Here is a 23136-nt window from a genome sequence, read left to right as displayed (position 1 = left end):
TCTCTCTCTCTCTCTCTCTCTCTCTCTCTCTCTCTCTCTCTCTCTCTCTCTCTCTCTCTCTCTCTCTCTCTCTCTCTCTCTCTCTCTCTCTCTCTCTCTCTCTCTCTCTCTCTCTCTCTCTCTCTCTCTCTCTCTCTCTCTCTCTCTCTCTCTCTCTCTCTCTCTCTCTCTCTCTCTCTCTCTCTCTCTCTCTCTCTCTCTCTCTCTCTCTCTCTCTCTCTCTCTCTCTCTCTCTCTCTCTCTCTCTCTCTCTCTCTCTCTCTCTCTCTCTCTCTCTCTCTCTCTCTCTCTCGCCCTCATTCTGTTCCAATCCTGGCTGACAAACTGCACCGCCTGCTTTTTTCTTGTTGGATGCAGCCGAGGGGATTAATTTGTTGTTTGTTGCAGTCAATCACATTTGCACAGTCAGATTTAACTTAATTGCATCCGTGAGTTGATCCCAGAAGGAGAGTTGCTAGCAGCGCACATCCGCCTTTATTCTGCACTGATATCCTCCTCCATGACCCCGGCCCATCATGCTTCTTCCACTGTGCACACCTCACTTCTGTCTCTGATATCCTCCTCCATGACCCCGGCCCATGATGCTTCCACTGTGCACACCTCACTTCTGCCTAGGGATGATGTTTGATAAGAAATGATCAAGTTTGAGCCTATTATCGAATCCTCTTATCGAACCGATTCCTTATCGATTCTCTTATGGAGTCCAGATTGGTTGTTGTATATGGAAAAAAACACAATATTTGGTTTAACAAAAGCTCACTTTTATTTTATAAGAAAAAACTAAAATAAAATAAATAAATAAATATTGACTGTTACCCCCCTAAAAAAAAAAAAAAAAAAAAAATATTGACTGTTGTTACCCAAAGTATATTAAGTGGGATTTTTCAGAAAAACAAATATATACAGTAACACAAAAACAACCTGTCTCTGTGATCACTATAGGTGTATAAATAATAATATAGTGTTAAATAAAATCAGTCCCTTGGGCACAAAACTGAAAATAATACAGCTCTCCAAAAAGTGCACTTCTGCTGCTATTGGAACATACTAACTACACACACTATGACACCAAGAACGCCACAGTCATCAATCAACAATTCTTCTTCCAAAAAATTATTTTGATGGTGGAAATACACGACTGGCAGCTATTTTAAGTCCTCAAAACATCCATTGAAACAGTGCACAAAAATAGTTTTTGAATAAACATCTTAGTATCAAATGTAACCACTTTCCACCTTAATATTGAGTATAAACAAGTTCAACAGTTTACTTACAGACTTATCTTTTCCAAGGCTTGTAAGAGCTAACACAACTTGTCTACTTCTCAATTGTCTCATGAACTGAACTGACGTCGCCAACCCGGAAGTGCCCAAACTAATGAGGTGTAGTATTTCCATATCGCCACAAGGTGTCAGTAAGAGTCTACAATCAAATGGGCACAACATTGCCGTCCCACAGGGCATTTCCTGTGGGACGGGATTCGTTCCCAGGGATTCAAATAAAGAACCAACTCTTTTTCTTTACTATAGTGGCCTCAATAATGGGAACCGGTTCTCAAAAAGGGATTCGAGTCCATGGAATCGGTTCTTTTCTTATCGAACAACCAGGAGAACCGGTTTCGAACATCATTCCTACTTCTGCCTCTGATATCGTCCTCCATGACCCCGGCCCATGATGCTTCTTCCACTGTGCACACCTCACTTCTGCCACTGATATCCTCCTCCATGACCCCGACCATGATGCTTCCACTGTGCACAGCTCACTTCTGCCACTGAGGGTCACACGCTGACATATCAAAGCATGTTCTTAATGTTTTTGGTTTTCAAAACCAATACAATGTATTTTTTTTACCTTCAGGGCTCCCCTCAAGTCACGGAAGGGTCTCACTCATAAAAATCTAAAGTAATTCCCCCCCCCAACTTCAGATGTATGTGAAGTGAAGTATATTTATACAGGACTGTTCTTTAGAGACTCCAAGCACATCTTTAAGTTACATTTTAAAGCAGTGTGGGTGGCACTTGGAGCAGGCGGTCTTGCCCAAGGACACAACGGCAGTGACTAGGATGGTGGAAGCAGGGATCGAACCTGGAACCCTCAAGTTGCTGGCATGGCCGCTGTACCAACCGAGCCACTTCTCCCCTAATTGATTTTTTTTTTTTTTAATTCTCAGGGATCCATAAGGGCCCCACTTATAAAAGCTTAAAACGCTTAAATCTCTAGATCTACTTCAAGATCCATCTGTCCATTATTAGTTTTCATAACTTTTTTTGTTTTGGTTTTATTTCGTTTTTGTCATTGAAAAATGTTTTAAAATATATATGCAATATTTTCCCCCAAAAACATATTTGAAAGTGGAATATTTGATGTGAAGTCTAAACCCCCAAAAGCAGTGAAGTTGTCACGTTGTGTAAATGGTCAATAAAAAGAGAATACAACAAATCCTTTTCAACTTATATTCAATTGAATAGACTGCAAAGACAAGATATTTCATGTTCACACTGACAAACTTTCTTATTTTTTGCAAATAATCATGAACTTAGAATTGAATGGCAGCAACACATTGCAAAAAAGGCATTTTTACCAGTGTGTTACATGGCCTTTCCTTTTAACTACACTCAGTAAAGGTTTTGGAACTGAGGAGACACATTTTTGAAGTGGAAATCTTTCCCATTCTTGCTTGATGTACAGCTTAAGTTGTTCAACAGTCTCCCTTCTCATATTTTAGCCTTCACACATTTTCAATGTCTGGACTACAGGCAGGCCAGTCTAGTACCCGCACTCTTTTACTATGAAGCCACGCTGTTGTAACACCTGGCTTGACATTGTCTTGCTGAAATAAGCAGGGGCGTCCATGGTAACGTTGCTTGGATAGCAACATATGTTGCTCCAAAAGCTGTATGTACCTTTCAGCATTAATGGTGCCTTCACAGATGTGTAAGTTACCCATGTCTTGGGCACTAATACACCCCCATACCATCACACATGCTGCCTTTTACACTTTGTGCCTAGAACAGTCCCCATGCTTCTTTTACTCTTTGTTCTGGAGGACACGACGTCCACAGTTTCCAAAAACAATTTGAAATTTGGACTCGTCAGACCACAGAACACTTTTCCAATTTGCATCAGTCCATCTTAGATGAGCTCGGGCCCAGCGAAGCATTTCTGGGTGTTGTTGACAAATGGCTTTGGCTTTGCATAGTAGAGTTAACTTGCACTTACAGATGTAGTGACCAACTGTAGTTACTGACAGTGGTTTTCTGAAGTGTTCGTGAGCCCATGTGGTGATATCCTTTACACACTGATGTCGCTTTTTGATGCAGTACCGCATGAGGGATCCAAGGTCACAGGCTTGCTGCTTACGTGCAGTGATTTCTCCAGATTCTCTGAACCTTTTGATGATATTACGGAGCGTAGATGGTGAAATCCCTAAATTCCTTGCAATAGCTGCTTGAGAAATGTTGTTCTTAAACAATTTGCTCAGGCATTTGTTGACAAAGTGGTGACCCTCGCCCCGTTCTTGTTTGTGAATGACTGAGCATTTCATGGAAGCTGCTTTTATACCCAATCATGGCACCCACCTGTTCCCAATTAGCCTGTTCACCTGTGGGATGTTCCAAATAAGTCTTTGATGAGCATTCCTCAACTTTCTCACTCCTTTTTGCCACTTGTGCCAGCTTTTTTTAAACATGTCGCAGGCATCAAATTCCAAATGAGCTAATATTTGCAAAAAATAACAGAAGTTTTCCAGTGTGAACGTTAAATATCTTGTCTTTGCAGTCTATTCAATTGAATATAAGTTGAAAAGGATTTGCAAATCATTGTATTGTATTTTTCGGACTATAAGTGGCAGTTTTTTTCATAGTTTGGCGGGGGTGCGCCTTATACTCAGGAGCGACTTATGTGTGAAATGATGAACACATTAGCATAAAATATCAAATAATATTATTGATCTCATTGACGTAAGAGACTAGACGTATAAGATTTCATGGGATTTAGTGATTAGGAGTGACAGATTGTATAGCATGTTCTATATGTTATAGTTATTTGAATGACTCTTACCATAATATGTTACGTTAACATACCAGTTGCTTATTTATGCCTCATATAACGTACACTTATTCAGCCTGTTTATTTATTTTAAATTGCCTTTCAAATGTCTATTCTTGCTGTTGGCTTTTATCAAATACATTTCCCCAAAAAATGCGACTTATACTTATATATGTTTTTTTTCCTTCTTTATTATGCATTGTCGGCCGGTGCGACTTATACTCCGAAAAATACGGTATTCTCTTTTTATTTCCTATTCACACAACGTGACAACTTCACTGCTTTTGGGGTTTGTACTTGTACCCTTAAATAGTTCAATAATTCATAACAACATTGATTTTGACTCATTATTATTTTTTATCAGAGTCAAGTTATTCCGCTTGTTTGCTCTTTTAGTCCAGGTTTGAATGTTTTTCTGTGTGATAGTATTTCTAAAAGCTTGAAAGTGTAAGAGGAACTGGAATGAAGGCCTCCATCTCTTCTCTTCTCTCACCTGCCTGAGAGCTTTTCCCTTTTAATTAAACTTAGACGTCGGGGGAAAAGCGATGACTTTGCAGAAAGTCTTTCAGCTTAAATGGACAACATCCAGTACATAAGAGTTGCAGACTGAAAAGGATTTTGCACAAAAGAAGTGGTTTGCTTGCAGAAAGTTCACAGAGCCTGCCTCTCATTTCATTTGATGCCGCGTCCAAAATCGCTTATCTCGAAAATCTGAGCTCCCGTAATAAGACGGGGGGGATCAGAAGCATGTTTAATGCATGAGGAAGGGGATGTTTTTAATGGCGTCCTCTTTGGAGCAACACCGACAACAAGAATGGAAAAAACAAGCAGCTTCATTTTACGCTTTCCTTCTTTTATCTTGTAAGGGAGAAATCAGCTTACACTCGGAGAAACCGTGTTGGAGATGGATTTATGGCTCTTTGAAGGAGCCATCTTGGGGAGACCTTCAAAACACCACTTCTTTTTCTTACAAGTCAAAGATACAATCACTGAAAGTAGAAATATGATCACAATCCTTTTCATAGATACAAACATGAGTCTGTTGGTGGGAACTATTCTGAAATATTGACTATAATTGTAGTTTGTTGTCATTTTTTTATTGTATATATATAATGTAGTAACAGACACCTTCATAACAATATGTAATATGTATAATATATACACTGCAAGTATATATATAATGTAACAGACACCCTTATAACAATATGTACAATATACACACTGCAAGTATATATATAATGTAGTAACAGACACCTTCATAACAATATGTAATATGTACAATATACACACTGCAAGTATATATATAATGTAGTAACAGACACCTTCATAACAATATGTAATATGTACAATATACACACTGCAAGTATATATATAATGTAGTAACAGACACCTTCATAACAATATGTAATATGTACAATATACACACTGCAAGTATATATATAATGTAGTAACAGACACCTTCATAACAATATGTAATATGTACAATATACACACTGCAAGTATATATATAATGTAGTAACAGACACCTTCATAACAATATGTAATATGTACAATATATACACTGCAAGTATATATATATAATGTAGTGACAGACACCTTCATAACAATATGTAATATGTACAATATACACAGTGAAAGTATATATATAATGTAGTAACAGACACTTTCATAACAATATGTAATATGTACAATATACACACTGCAAGTATATATATAATGTAGTAACAGACACCTTCATAACAATATGTAATATGTACAATATACACACTGCAAGTATATATATATAATGTAGTAACAGACACCTTCATAACAATATGTAATATGTACAATATACACACTGCGAGTATATATGTAATGTAGTAACAGACACCTTCATAACAATATGTAATATGTACAATATACACACTGCAAGTGTATATATGTAATGTAGTAACAGACACCTTCATAACAATATGTAATATGTACAATATACACACTGCAAGTGTATATATAATGTAGTAACAGACACCTTCATAACAATATGTAATATGCACAATATACACACTGCAAGTATATATATAATGTAGTAACAGACACCTTCATAACAATATGTAATATGTACAATATACACACTGCAAGTATATATATAATGTAGTAACAGACACCTTCATAACAATATGTAATATGTACAATATACACACTGCAAGTATATATATATATAATATAGTAACAGACACCTTCGTAACAATATGTAATATGTACAATATACACACTGCAAGTATATATATATATAATGTAGTAACAGACACCTTCATAACGCAGCGTTACTCAGTTGTAATACACTTTCCCACCACGTGTGGCAGTAATGGCAATATCAAACACAGAGAAGAAGTCTGGAGCTGAAGTCAAAGAGAAGTTTCTGAAGTGCAAAAATGATGACTAAAGCAGTGAAGCTGTATTTTGATTTGTACTTTAATTTTTATTGACAATTATATTTAAGAAATATATTTATTAATATTGTGTATTTAGTTAGAATGTATATAATTAATATTTTTATCAGTTTTTGAGTGCCTTCTTTTACAGTATATTTGATTAGTATTTATTTTTGTAATCAGCTTGATAATAATCTTTGTGATGAACACATGCTTTCATACCATTTGACAAGGTTGTCAGTAGGGTGTATATCATTATTAAATACCATTACAATTCACTGTTAATATTTGAGTGGGCCCCGGGGTCAAAACGGTTAAGAACCCCTGGTCTTAATTTTGACCAAAGAACCACCTTTACATGTTATTTACACCATAATGAAGTGTTTACATGTAGAAAATAAATCATAATGGGACTTCTTTAACAATATAAAAAAAACATATAAATAATAAGAATAAAACGCTTGAACTTAACTACTTCAGAACAGCAAACCAGACAAGTGAATTTAAATTAAAAAATACAAATAAAAACAATTGTAAAAATAATTTAAAAAGTGAATCAAATAAAAATACAAAAACTTTTTTTTTATTATAAGTGAATAAAATAAAAAAAAATCTAAAAAAAAAACATTAAAAAAAATACCTTAATAGTGAATCAAATAAAGAAATCTAAATATGTTTTAAGGAACTTAAAAACTGAATCGAATACTAAAAGAATTGAAAAAATGTATCAAAATAAAAACATTTTTTAAATTATTTAAAAAGTGAATCCAAATCAAATAAATACAAAAAAACATTTTTTTATAATTTAAAAAATGAATCCAAATAAAAAGAAGCATTTAAAAAAAAATAATTTAAAAGATTAATCCAAATAAAAAATCCAAATAAACAATTATTTAAAAAAAGAATCCCTATAAAATAAATATATTAAAAAAATAAAAAAATAAATGTTTTTGTTTTAAAAGTGAATCTAAATGAAAAAAATGTTAAAGAATGAAAAAATTTAATCCAAATGTTGCTATGCTCCTTTTGACATTTACCATGAATTGATTAACGTGGACCCCGACTTAAACAAGTGGAAAAACTTATTGGGGTGTTACCATTTAGTGGTCAATTGTACTGTACTGTGCAATCTACTAATAAAAGTCTCAATCAATCAAAAAACACTCATTTTCGTCGGGTGATGCTCTATCTGCAAGTGCATTCAACAACGGTTCCAAACCAAAATCGTTTCTCATCCTTCACTCAAAAGAGCCGTTCAAAAGAGCCGATTCGTTCGCTGACGCCACATCTCTAATGTGTGCGTGGATCGCCAAGGAAGTATCTACACCTAATGACTGCACTGAAGGAATAGGGAAGACACGCAGTGGCTGATGAATATAAATTGATGTAGATGATGCAGGCACACACACACACACACACACACACACACACACACACACACACACACACACACACACACACACACGGGACGGAGGCAGCTGCAGACAGAGCTGAAGGTTGTCAGGAGACATGGTGGAGCATGTGTGTGTTTCTCACACAAAAGAAGCCCCTAATTGTTTGGGATTCATTAATGCAGCAGCTTTTCTATTGCAACCCAAGCTGTCAGGGAAGAAAAAAAACATGCTTGTAGCTGCGAGAGAGAGAGAGAGAGAGAGAGACTAACTGCATAATGACTATGGAGACAAGAAGGTGTTTGGGTGGATGCGTGTGTTCTTCACCACAACCCAGCAAAGGGTTCTTACCAGAGGCGCTGAGAGCGGGGCCGAGCGGCGAGGGGCTGGGGGCCAGGCCGCTCTTGGAGTGGGGCGCCGGAGACGAGGAAGAGGAGGACGAGGAGGAAGAGGCGGCGGGGGAGGAGGTGCGAGCAGCAGACAGGGTGGGCGCAGGGGAGGCCAGCCGCTCTCCAGACTCCATATCTGTCAAACACAATCCAATCAGCACTTTTGCTTTCACATCTCACTTCCCCTGAACAATATTTCTATTTAGTCTCTCAGCATCTATTGATTCATGGCAGGTTGCTGGTGTGTTCGCTCCTGTCTTCTTCATTAGCACACTCTATTGTTTAGGTGCAAACACTTTCTTTGCACAAAATGTCTTTCAAATTCTGATTCATTGTGTAAAAAAAAAGCCTTTGGATAAAAATGTGTTGCTTTAAAAGTCAAGACTCACTTCCGGTAAATTAAGACTGAAGCAATGGATCCTGCTTCCGAAGCAGCGCTGAACTTTTGAAGCAACTAATATTTCTGCACTGACTTGTTTTAAACAGACTTTTTACCCTGAATTTTCTGCACTGAATAGTTTTAAAGTGAATTTTTATACACTACATTTTTCTGCACCAAACTTTTTTACACTGAATTTTCTGTGCACTTTTTTCACTGAATTTTTCTCCACTATTTTTTACACTGACTTTCTCTGGACTGATTTTTTTTTACACACATTTGTTTATGCACTGAATTTTTTTACACAAATGTATTTCTACACTGAATTTGTTTGCACATTTTTAAGTGAATTTTTATACATTAATCTTTCTGCACCAAATATTTTTACATTAACTTTCTGCCTATTATAGCCTGAATTTCTTTTACAGATTTTTCATACGCTACTTTTTTTTTACACTTTTCTGCACTAAATAATTTTACAGTGATTTTGTTTTATACATAACATTTTTCTGAACCAAACTTTTTTTTACACTGAATTTTCTCCACTATTTTTTTTTACACTCAATGTTTATACACTGTTTTTAACCACTGAATTTTTTCTCCATTGTATGTTTGCACTGATTTTTTTTATACACCTAATTTTTATACACTGAACTTTTATGCACTGATTTTATTTACACAGATTTTTTTCTACGGAATTAATTTTTACGCAGTTTTTTTTTTTTACACAAATTTGTTGATACACTGAATTTTTTTTCCAGTGATTACATTAATCTTTCTGCACCAAAATATTTTTACATTAACTTTTTCTGCCAATTTTAGCCCCAATTTCTTTTACAGATTTTTCAGACGCTACTTTTTTTTTTACACTTTTCTGCACTAAATCATTTTACAGTGAATTTTTTTATACAAAACATTTTTCTGCACCAAACTTTTTTTACACTGAATTTTCTCCACTATTTTTTTTTTACACTCACTGTTTTTACCACTGAATTTTTCTCCATTGTTTTTTTGCACTGATTGTTTTTTACACATTTTTAAGACACCTAATTATTTATGCACTGAATTTTTTTTTACACTGACTTGTTATACACTGATTTTTGATGCACAGAATTTATTTACACAAATTTGTTTATACACTGAATTTTTTTCCCACATTTTTTAAGTGATTCTTTTAATACATTAATCTTTCTGCACCAAATATTTTTTACATTAACTTTTTTTGCCTATTTTAGCCTGAATTTCTTTTACAGATTTTTCATACACTTCATTTTTTTTACACTTTTCTGCACTAAAGAATATTTTTTTATACACAGCATTTTTCTGCACCAACCTTTTTTTACACTCAATGTTTATACACTGTTTTTACCACAGAATTGTTCTCCATTGTTTTGTGTGCACTGATTTTTTTTACACATTTTTAAGACACCTAATTTTTTTTTACACTGAATTGTTATCCACTGATTTTTGATGCACTGAATTTATTTACACAAATTTGTTTATACACTGAATTTTTCCCCCACATTTTTTAAGTGATTTTTTTAATACATTAATCTTTCTGCACCAAATATTTTTACATTAACTTTTTCTGCCTATTTTAGCCTGAATTTCTTTTACAGATTTTTCATACACTTTTCTGCACTAAATTTTACAGTGATTTTTTTATGCACATTTTTCTGCTCCAAACTTTTTTTACACTGAATTTTCTCCACTATTTTTTTTACACTTAATGTGTATACACTGTTTTTACCACAGAATTTTTCTCCATAGTTTTTTTGCACTGATTTTTTTTACACATTTTTAGACACCTAATTTTTCATGCATTGATTTTTTTTTTACACTGACTTTCAATATTTTAAGTGCATTTTTATGCATTAAATATTTCACACTGACTTTTTCTGCACTGATTTATTTTACACTGAATTTTCTGGCACCAATTTTTTTTTTACTGAATTTTTATACACTTTTAAAACACCATTTTAACAAACTACACACATGTTTTTCATTTAGTGAAATTGTCAGCGTCATTTGATTGAAATGATTGATTGAAATGCAACAAACTCATTGAGCTTTGCGAATGAAGGCATGAAATGCAGCCCTCCAAAGTGTGGCATGAGAGAAAGAAGCGTGTTCCTGTCATGTGTAAAGCTCACCCACGCTAACATTTCTCAAGCAGGATCCTTCACGCCTCCTTGATGAAAAAGAATTCCATTTCATTTCAAGAGATCTTCTGAGGCCTTTAGAGGGACAAGACGGCGGGGCTTTAAAGTGAGGGACGCAGCGCTGCATTATCACCCTAAGGCAGGTGCCAAGCCCGCCATTATCAAGTCATCAGTTGAAACAAACATTAGGTTGGAAGGTGTCCAACCCGTGGCACCAACCAACACATGAACTCACACCTTTTCCACGTCAAGCTGGCTCTAATCCAGGAGTGGAAATCCCCTGAAAAAGCAGAGTTTTACAGGCAGGCTTTGTTATTGTGTCATTACACATAAACAGTCCCTTCCTCCACCCTCCGCAGTGCCGCTGATTAAATCTGGGAGACAAAAGCTGCTATCCTCTGAATATCAAGTATCAGCCTTTCGCCAGGAGCAACACTGACAAGAGAGGGAGGGAGGGAGGGAGAGGAAACCTGCTGCAGTCCGCGGGGAGGAGGAGGCCGCCATTGCTGCGGCGAGAAACGCGGCGGTCGTGTCATCACCAGCGGGGGTCAAAGGTCCTTGGGAGGGCCTATACGTACATGCATGCGTGTCTGGGAAAAATGTCCAACGTCATTTTTATTCTTCTTTGTGGGAAGAAATGTGGAAGCGGGATTGGTTGCGTGAACAAAGGCACTCGCTGACAGCCAATCAGATAACAGTATCAACTATCAAGTTTGGTTGAGTGAGAAGAGGAAGTCAAAATGAAGAAATTGTGGCTAAAAGAAGAAAAGTCACTTATTTCCAAAAGGACCGTAGTCAGACCAATGTGATCTGTGCATGATGCAAGGCAAGAGCGCTAATACCACACCACCTTAGCTCACCCTTTAGAGCACAGCTGTAACTTCCTGCCACTAAACCTGGTCGGAGGTGAGGACTGATGGTGAGAAGTGGAGAAGGTCTGTGAGGCACCAAGTGGATAAGTAACTAAACCTTCTTCTCAGTTTTATACATCTTCATACTTTGCACTATTTTCTTACACTTTAGGAAACATTTCTTACATTCTTATTTTTATTATCTTATTTCTTACACATTTTTATTTTTATTAATTAATAATTATCAATATCAACCAATATATTAATCATGTTTAAACAATTACTGCATAACAAAATTAATTTGCATAGTTAAATAAGAAGAAGAGGGCAAATTAATGTTACACAGCCGTTATTTCCCAGCAGAAAATACTTCTCAGGTTTCTCTGTTTACATTTTCATACTTTGCACTATTTTCTTACACTTTATGAAACATTTCTTACATTCTTATTTTTATTATCTTATTGTTAAGTCTTCAATGTGATTGAACTATTTTGTTTACTTTGTTTGAGTGTTTTCCATTCTTGTGTTGACATTTCCTTTCTGCCTTGATAGCTGAGGAAGAAGGCCTGCTCCTTATTTTCCATAAAATGTCAATATTTATCAATATCAACCAATATATTAATAATGCTTAAACAATTACTGCATAACAAAAAATAATTTGCATAGTTAAATAAGAATAAGAGGGCAAATTAATGTTACACAACCGTTAATTCCCAGCAGAAAATAATAGTTCTCAGGTTTCTCTGTTTACATTTTCACACTTTGCACTATTTTCTTACACTTTATGAAGCATTTCTTACATATTCTTATTTGTATTATCTTATTGTTAAGTCTTCAATGTGATTGACTGTTTTGTTTACTTTGAGTGTTTTCCATGCTTGTCTCCTTTCTGCCTTGATAGCTGAGGGATCATAATCAGAAGAAGGCCTGCTCCTTATTTTCCATAAATCATAAAAAAATGAATATTTATCAATATCAACAAATATATTAATAATGATTAAACAATTACTGCGTAACAAAAAATAATTTGCATAGTTAAATAGGAATAAGAGGGCAAACTAATGTTACACAGCCGTTATTTCCCAGCACTAAACCTGCAGAAAAGACTTCTTCTTAGGTTTCTACATGTTTACATTTTCACACTTTGCACTATTTTCTTACACTTTATGAAGCTTTTTTACATATTCCTTCATTTTGAGATCTTATTCAGTCTTCAATATGATTTGACTATTTTGTTTACTTTTGAGTGTTTTCCATGTTTGTGTTGACATTTCCTTTCTGCCTTGATAGCTGAGGGATTGTAAACACAGGTATATATATATATATATATATATATATATATATATCCGACCGGTAGGAGGCCACGAGGAAGACCCAGGACACGTTGGGAAGACTATGTCTCCCGGCTGGCCTGGGAACGCCTCGGGGTCCCACAGGAAGAGCTGGACGAAGTGGCTGGGGAGAGGGAAGTCTGGGCTTCCCTGCTTAGGCTGCTGCCCCCGCGACCCAACCTCGAATAAGCGGAAGAAGATGGATGGATGGATGGATGGATGGATGGATGGATATATATATATATTTTCCATAAATTATAAACATGATCAGAAATGATCAATATTGACCCATTTAAAACACTTATGGTGATACAGTTTTTTAGCAATATTGTTCAATCCTGATACTGACTCAGCAAATGAAAAAGTAGTTCATCAATTTGAAGGTACATTCATGCATATTTCATTGTTGATATCAAAGTTACCTTGATATCAAACAAGAGTTGACATCAAACTAGAGTTAACTTGAGATCAAACAAGAGTTGACATCGATCAAGAGTTGACATCAAAGTAAAGTTACCTTGATATCAAACAAGAGTTGATGTCAAACAAGAGTTGATATCAAACAAGAGTGGATACCAAACTAGAGTTGGTCTTTATTTTTCCATAGGTCATAACAAATATAGTTGTGTGGGTTGACATCAAACAACAGTTCATGCTGAACCGGAGTTGATATCTAACGAGAGTTGATGTCAAACTACAGTTGATGTCAAACTAGAGTTGATACCAAACTAAAGTTGATGTCAAACTAGAGTTGATATCAAACTAGAGTTGATATCAAATAAGAGTTGATGTCAAACAAGAGTGGATACCAAACTAGAGTTGGTCCTTATTTTCCATAGAGTTGATATCAAACCAGAGTTGATGTCAAACCAGAGTTGATGTCAAACAAGAGTTGATGTCAAACAAGAGTTGATATCAAACAAGAGTGGATACCAAACTAGAGTTGGTCCTTATTTTCCATAGGTCATAACAAATATAGTTGTGTGGGTTGACATCCAACAAGAGTTGATGCCGAACCGGAGTTGATATCTAACGAGAGTTGATGTCAAACTACAGTTGATACCAAACTAGAGTTGATGTCATACTAGAGTTTATACCAAACTAGAGTTCATACCAAACCAGAGTTGATGTTAAACAAGAGTTGATAACAAAAGTTGATATCAAACTAGAGTTGATATCAAGCGAGAGTTGATGTCAAAACTAGAGTTGATGTCAAACGAGAGTTGATGTCAAACGACAATTAATATCAAACGAGGGTTGATATCAAACGAGAGTTGATGTCAAACGACAGTTGATGTCAAACGACAGTTGATGTCAAACGAGTTGATATCAAACAAGAGTTGATGTCAAACTACAGTTGATGTCAAGCGACAGTTGATGTCAAACGAGAGTTGATATCAAAAAAGAGTTGATGTCAAACTACAGTTGATGTCAAACTACAGTTGCTGTAAAGCGACAGTTGATATCAAACGACAGTTGATGTCAAACGACAGTTGATGTAAAGCGACAGTTGATGTAAAGCGACAGTTGATGTAAAGCGACAGTTGATGTAAAGCGACAGTTGATATCAAACGACAGTTGATGTCAAACGAGAGATGATGTCAAACGAGAGTTGATGTCAAACTACAGTTGATGTCAAGCGACAGTTGATGTCAAACGAGTTGATATCAAACGACAGTTGATGTCAAACGAGTTGATATCAAACGAGAGTTGATGTCAAACGAGAGTTGATGTCAAACTACAGTTGATGTCAAGCGACAGTTGATATCAAACGACAGTTGATATCAAACGACAGTTGATATCAAACGACAGTTGATATCAAACGACAGTTGATATCAAACGACAGTTGATGTCAAACTACAGTTGATGTCAAACTACAGTTGCTGTAAAGCGACAGTTGATATCAAACGACAGTTGATGTCAAACGACAGTTGATGTAAAGCGACAGTTGATGTAAAGCGACAGTTGATGTAAAGCGACAGTTGATGTAAAGCGACAGTTGATGTAAAGCGACAGTTGATATCAAACGACAGTTGATGTCAAACGAGAGATGATGTCAAACGAGAGTTGATGTCAAACTACAGTTGATGTCAAGCGACAGTTGATGTCAAACGAGTTGATATCAAACGACAGTTGATGTCAAACGAGTTGATATCAAACGAGAGTTGATGTCAAACGAGAGTTGATGTCAAACTACAGTTGATGTCAAGCGACAGTTGATATCAAACGACAGTTGATGTCAAACGACAGTTGATGTAAAGCGACAGTTGATGTAAAGCGACAGTTGATGTAAAGCGACAGTTGATGTAAAGCGACAGTTGATATCAAACGACAGTTGATGTCAAACGAGAGATGATGTCAAACGAGAGTTGATGTCAAACTACAGTTGATGTCAAGCGACAGTTGATGTCAAACGAGTTGATATCAAACGAGAGTTGATGTCAAACGAGTTGATATCAAACGAGAGTTGATGTCAAACGAGAGTTGATGTCAAACTACAGTTGATGTCAAGCGACAGTTGATATCAAACGACAGTTGATATCAAACGACAGTTGATATCAAACGACAGTTGATATCAAACGACAGTTGATATCAAACGACAGTTGATGTCAAACTACAGTTGATGTCAAGCGACAGTTGATGTCAAACGAGTTGATATCAAACGAGAGTTGATGTCAAACGAGTTGATGTCAAACGAGTTGATATCAAACGAGAGTTGATGTCAAACTACAGTTGATGTCAAGCGACAGTTGATGTCAAACTACAGTTGATATCAAGCGAGAGTTGATATCAAAAATGAGTCGATGTCAAACTACAGTTGCTGTAAAGCGACAGTTGATATCAAACGACAGTTGATATCAAACGACAGTTGATGTCAAACGAGAGATGATGTCAAACGAGAGTTGATATCAAACAAGAGTTGGTCCTTATTTTCCATATGTCATAAAAAAATATCAGTAATTATCAATATGAAGCGATATGAAAACACAGCCGTATCGCCCAGTCCTAGAAGAAGAAGAGTCCAAAGTGCAATCTGTTGCACAAGTCAGGCTGCTTCAATGTGTCCGAGGGGGACAAACGGTAAAAAGGAGGCATGGCAGTATCATGAGAAGTGTGTAATTATCATACTGCAGATGGACTGTCAGCTGCTAAGTGAAGAAGATGAGGAGGAAGAAGACATTTCTCAATATCTGCACTTAATGTTGTCACCATGTCAACACAATTCATCTCAAACGTGAAAAGGCATTGCAGAGGAGTAGGCAGCACTCCTCTCCCCCTCCCCCTCCTCTCCTCTGCTCATCTCTCTGACAGTAGTCCATCTTCTTCCTCACTCCTGCAATTACACTAACAGCAGCAAGGATTGCACACTAGCCGTTATGAGAAATTAATAGCATGTTTTCACTTATTTCACATGTTTCTGTCAAGTACAGAACTCCACATTCATAGTTCTCATCTGACAATCTACAAGTCATGGAAATAAAGAAAACACATTGAAATGTTCTGTAATGTACAAATGTGATGATTGTGTGTTGATCATCTGTGATCTCTAATCAAGAATGTTCCAGTGGTGGATCCCAGAAGACTATAAACATCAGTCAGAGGTCTTTTATGTTTGTAGGCGGCCTTCACATGTCATCTCCATGAAGAACAGTTATATATGTCCATGAAGAACAGTTCTATATGTCCATGAAGAACAGTTCTATATGTCCATGAAGAACAGTTCTATATGTCCATGAAGAACAGTTCTATATGTCCATGAAGAACAGTTATATATGTCCATGAAGAACAGTTCTATATGTCCATGAAGAACAGTTCTATATGTCCATGAAGAACAGTTCTATATGTCCATGAAGAACAGTTCTATATGTCCATGAAGAACAGTTCTATATGTCCATGAAGAACAGTTCTATATGTCCATGAAGAACAGTTATATATGTCCATGAAGAACAGTTCTATATGTCCATGAAGAACAGTTATATATGTCCATGAAGAACAGTTATATATGTCCATGAAGAACAGTTATATATGTCCATGAAGAACAGTTATATATGTCCATGAAGAACAGTTATATATGTCCATGAAGAACAGTTCTATATGTCCATGAAGAACAGTTATATATGTCCATGAAGAACAGTTCTATATGTCCATGAAGAACAGTTATATATGTCCATGAAGAACAGTTCTATATGTCCATGAAGAACAGTTCTATATGTCCATGAAGAACAGTTCTATGTCCATGAAGAACAGTTATATATGTCCATGAAGAACAGTTATATATGTCCATGAAGAACAGTTATATATGTCCATGAAGAACAGTTCTATATGTCCATGAAGAACAGTTATATATGTCCATGAAGAACAGTTGTATATGTCCATGAAGAAGAGTTATATATGTCCATGAAGAACAGTTCTATATGTCCATGAAGAACAGTTATATATGTCCATGAAGAACAGTTATATATGTCCATGAAGAACAGTTATATATGTCCATGAAGAACAGTTGTATATGTCCATGAAGAAGAGTTATATATGTCCATGAAGAACAGTTCTATATGTCCATGAAGAACAGTTATATATGTCCATGAAGAACAGTTATATATGTCCATGAAGAACAGTTGTATATGTCCATGAAGAACAGTTATATATGTCCATGAAGAACAGTTATATATGTCCATGAAGAACAGTTATATATGTCCATGAAGAACAGTTATATATGTCCATGAAGAACAGTTATATATGTCCATGAAGAACAGTTCTATATGTCCATGAAGAACAGTTATATATGTCCATGAAGAACAGTTCTATATGTCCATGAAGAACAGTTATATATGTCCATGAAGAACAGTTCTATATGTCCATGAAGAACAGTTCTATATGTCCATGAAGAACAGTTCTATGTCCATGAAGAACAGTTATATATGTCCATGAAGAACAGTTCTATGTCCATGAAGAACAGTTATATATGTCCATGAAGAACAGTTCTATGTCCATGAAGAACAGTTATATATGTCCATGAAGAACAGTTATATATGTCCATGAAGAACAGTTATATATGTCCATGAAGAACAGTTATATATGTCCATGAAGAACAGTTCTATATCTCCATGAAGAACAGTTATATATGTCCATGAAGAACAGTTCTATATGTCCATGAAGAACAGTTCTATATGTCCATGAAGAACAGTTCTATATGTCCATGAAGAACAGTTCTATATGTCCATGAAGAACAGTTGTATATGTCCATGAAGAACAGTTATATATGTCCATGAAGAACAGTTCTATATGTCCATGAAGAACAGTTATATATGTCCATGAAGAACAGTTATATATGTCCATGAAGAACAGTTATATATGTCCATGAAGAACAGTTATATATGTCCATGAAGAACAGTTATATATGTCCATGAAGAACAGTTATATATGTCCATGAAGAACAGTTATATATGTCCATGAAGAACAGTTATATATGTCCATGAAGAACAGTTCTATATGTCCATGAAGAACAGTTCTATATGTCCATGAAGAACAGTTATATATGTCCATGAAGAACAGTTATATGACCTTGCTTTTCACACTCCCTTTGCCGCCTTGCATGCAGGAGTTCAACAAAAGGCTGCCAACACGTGCTCCTAAAAAGTGTGTGTGTGTGTGTGTGTGTACCTCAAACTATTCCACCCCCTTGAGTGTGTGTGTCACTCCTGCCCTGAGTCCTGATCACCCCTACGCACGCGCGCGCGCACACACACACACACACACACACACACACACACACACACACACACACACACACACACACACACACACACACACACACACACACACACACACACACACACACACACACACACACACACACACACACACACACACACACACACACACACACACACACACACACACACACACACACACACACACACACACACACACACACACACACACACACACAGAGAGTAACAGATGGCTGATACTAACTGAGATAATCCGCCAACAGAGTCATCAGCATGGATCAGTGGTAATCAGAGTGTGGACACAATGTCTGTTCTCGGGCCGTAATGGAAGGAGAGAGCTGCATTATTCCCTGTGATGCTCTGACCTCATTCAAAGACACACGCTGGCTCGCAGCTCGCTTGCTTTCTGCACTTTACTGCAGCTGACAAAATGGCATCAACGCCGCGCATCTGGTACACTCCCCCTCGCCGTACACATTCCCGCTCTGACGCTTTTATTGCATGGAAAACTGTCTCTCACACACACACACACACACACACACACACCCTAATATACTCACATGTTTACATATACATTCTAATGTACACTACTGTCTACACGTACTTCCTAATATACTCACATGTTTACATATACGGTACATCCTAATGTACACTACTGTCTACACGTACTTCCTAATATACTCACATGTTTACATATACATCCTAATGTACACTACTGTCTACACGTACTTCCTAATACTCTCCCATGTTTACATATACAACAAGATGCAGCTAAAATGGAGACACGGAATGAAAGAATACCGACAATAAACAATATAAACTAATGAAATGAAATCACTAAACTAGACTGTCCTTCATACCGACAGCCATCAGACTGTATAATGCATATGCTCCTTTTTGACTGGACTTAAATCCATCCATCCATTTCCTACCGCTTGTCCCTTTCAGGGTTGCAGGGGGTGCTGGAGCTTAAATGTATAATGTATTTATATTATTCACATGTGAATAATGCTGTATAATAGACTGTATTTATGTTATTAACATGTGAATAATGCTGTATAATAGACTGTATTTATGTTATTCACATGTGAATAATGCTGTATAATAGACTGTATTTATGTTATTCACATGTGAATAATGCTGTATAATAGACTGTATTTATATTATTCACATGTGAATAATGCTGTATAATAGACTGTATTTATGTTATTAACATGTGAATAATGCTGTATAACAGACTGCATTTATGTTATTAACATGTGAATAATGCTGTATAATAGACTGTATTTATGTTATTAACATGTGAATAATGCTGTATAATACTGTATTTATGTTATTAACATGTGAATAATGCTGTATAATAGACTATTTATGTTATTCACATGTGAATAATGCTGTATAATAGACTGTATTTATGTTATTCACATGTGAATTATGCTGTATAATAGACTGTATGTATGTTATTCACATGTGAATAATGTTGAAATAATAGACTGTATTTATGTTATTAACATGTGAATAATGCTGTATAATAGACTGTATTTATGTTATTCATATGTGAATAATGCTGCATAATAGACTGTATTTATGTTATTCACATGTGAGTAATGCTGTATAATAGACTGTATTTATATTATTCACATGTGAATAATGCTGTATAATAGACTGTATTTATGTTATTCACATGTGAGTAATGCTGTATAATACTGTATTTATGTTATTAACATGTGAATAATGCTGTATAATAGACTGTATTTATGTTATTCACATGTGAGTAATGCTGTATAATAGACTGTATGTATGTTATTCACATGTGAATAATGCTGTATAATAGACTGTATTTGTTATTCACGTGTGAATAATGCTGTATAATATACTGTATTTATGTTATTCACATGTGAATAATACTGTATAATAGACTGTATTTGTTATTCACAAGTGAATAATGCTGCATAATAGACTGTATTTATGTTATTCACATGTGAATAATGCTGTATAATAGACTGTATTTATATTATTCACATGTGAATAATGCTGTATAATAGACTGTATTTATGTTATTCACATGTGAGTAATGCTGTATAATACTGTATTTATGTTATTAACATGTGAATAATGCTGTATAATAGACTGTATTTATGTTATTCACATGTGAGTAATGCTGTATAATAGACTGTATGTATGTTATTCACATGTGAATAATGCTGTATAATAGACTGTATTTGTTATTCACGTGTGAATAATGCTGTATAATATACTGTATTTATGTTATTCACATGTGAATAATACTGTATAATAGACTGTATTTGTTATTCACAAGTGAATAATGCTGCATAATAGACTGTATTTATGTTATTCACATGTAAAAAAATACCTAAGTGTTTATTGTCAGTGAACTGTGGTGCTGAATTCCCCCCAGGGATCAATAAAGTACTTTCTATTCTATTCCATTCTAAAAAAGTCAACTAAAAGCAAATAAAATACTATATACAGTAAGTATGGCTAAAATCCCATCACAACTTGCAGAACTACAGCCTGTGTATTACAATATCTCTTAGTTATGTAAGGAGTGCAAAGGTGACTTCCTCTTCAAATTCATGTCTGCAGGACTTCAAAATGTCTTAAACAGGTTTTTCATGCTCGATCTATGAAAATATTACATTTGTAAGTAAACATTCCTACGGGTGTGGAACCAATTAATAAGCGTGATAAACTTAGTGTGGGAGTTGATGGCACATCCCAATGTTCCCACTGTCTGCCTGTCAATCAAGCAAAATAATGATTGATTTCAGACATGTTGGAATACTAATAAACAATACTAATCAAAGATGTATTTCCTGTTTGACTCCTTCACTCCTCATTCCTCTCATGCATGTTGTGAAAGTATTCTTGTGTTGTACAACATCCTGCTTCTTACTTTCTAACTGTCACAGTGTTGTGATCCATGCAAACACAAACCCTGTTTCCATATGAGTTGGGAAATTGTGTTAGATGTAAATATAAATGGAATACAATGATTTGCAAATCATTTTCAAGCCATATTCAGTTGAATATGCTACAAAGACAACATATTTGATGTTCAAACTCATAAACTTTATTTTTTGTTGCAAATAATCATTAACTTTATAATTTGATGGCAGCAACACCTGACAAAGAAGTTGGGAAAGGTGGCAATAAATACTGATAAAGTTGAGGAATGCTCATCAAACACTTATTTGGAACATCCCACAGGTGAACGGGCTAATTGGGAACAGGTGGGTGCCATGATTGGGTATAAAAGTAGATTCCATGAAATGCTCAGTCATTCACAAACAAGGATGGGGCGAGGGTCACCACTTTGTCAACAAATGCGTGAGCAAATTGTTGAACAGTTTAAGAAAAACCTTTCTCAAGCAGCTATTGCAAGGAATTTAGGGATTTCACCATCTACGCTCCGTAATATCATCAAAGGGTTCAGAGAATCTGGAGAAATCACTGCACGTAAGCAGCTAAGCCCGTGACCTTCCATCCCTCAGGCTGTACTGCATCCACAAGCGACATCAGTGTGTAAAGGATATCACCACATGGGCTCAGGAACACTTCAGAAACCCACTGTCAGTAACTACAGTTGGTCGCTACATCTGTAAGTGCAAGTTAAAACTCTCCTATGCAAGGCGAAAACCGTTTATCAACAACACCCAGAAACGCCGTCGGCTTCGCTGGGCCTGAGCTCATCTAAGATGGACTGATACAAAGTGGAAAAGTGTTCTGTGGTCTGATGAGTCCACATTTCAAATTGTTTTTGGAAACTGTGGACGTCGTGTCCTCCGGACCAAAGAGGAAAAGAACCATCCGGATTGTTCTAGGCGCAAAGTGTAAAAGGCAGCATGTGTGATGGTATGGGGGTGTATTAGTGCCCAAGACATGGGTAACTTACACATCTGTGAAGGCACCATTAATGCTGAAAGGTACATACAGCTTTTGGAGCAACATATGTTGCCATCCAAGCAACGTTACCATGGACGCCCCTGCTTATTTCAGCAAGACAATGCCAAGCCACGTGTTACATCAACGTGGCTTCATAGTAAAAGAGCGCGGGTACTAGACTGGCCTGCCTGTAGTCCAGACCTGTCTCCCATTGAAAATGTGAAGCCTAAAATAGCACAACGGAGACCCCCGGACTGTTGAACAACTTAAGCTGTACATCAAGCAAGAATGGGAAAGAATTCCACCTGAGAAGCTTCAAAAATGTGTCTCCTCAGTTCCCAAACGTTTACTGAGTGTTGTTAAAAGGAAAGGCCATGTAACACAGTGGTGAACATGCCCTTTCCCAACTACTTTGGCACGTGTTGCAGCCATGAAATTCTAAGTTAATTATTATTTGCAAAACAAAAAAAAAAGTTTATGAGTTTGAACATCAAATATGTTGTCTTTGTAGCATATTCAACTGAATATGGCTTGAAA

The 23136-nt window shown here is 36.0% G+C and overlaps 1 protein-coding gene across 19 annotated transcripts in view; it reads right to left on the bottom strand.

Annotated features, from left to right (window-relative positions):
• baz2ba (bromodomain adjacent to zinc finger domain, 2Ba) overlaps positions 1-23136 on the bottom strand; it is a 198759-nt gene that overhangs the window by 79158 nt on the left and 96465 nt on the right. For all 19 annotated transcript variants that reach the window (XM_061974591.2, XM_061974586.2, XM_061974600.2 and 16 more), the window contains exon 3: positions 8201-8374. In XM_061974591.2, the coding sequence (XP_061830575.1) occupies positions 8201-8372 (172 nt within the window). In that variant the 5' untranslated portion in view covers positions 8373-8374. The remainder of the gene's footprint in view (positions 1-8200; positions 8375-23136) is intronic.

This window comes from Nerophis lumbriciformis, linkage group LG15 (genome assembly GCF_033978685.3).
Source record: "Nerophis lumbriciformis linkage group LG15, RoL_Nlum_v2.1, whole genome shotgun sequence".
Taxonomy (NCBI): Eukaryota; Metazoa; Chordata; class Actinopteri; order Syngnathiformes; family Syngnathidae; genus Nerophis; species Nerophis lumbriciformis.
This window is presented reverse-complemented; position numbering and strand designations above follow the sequence as displayed.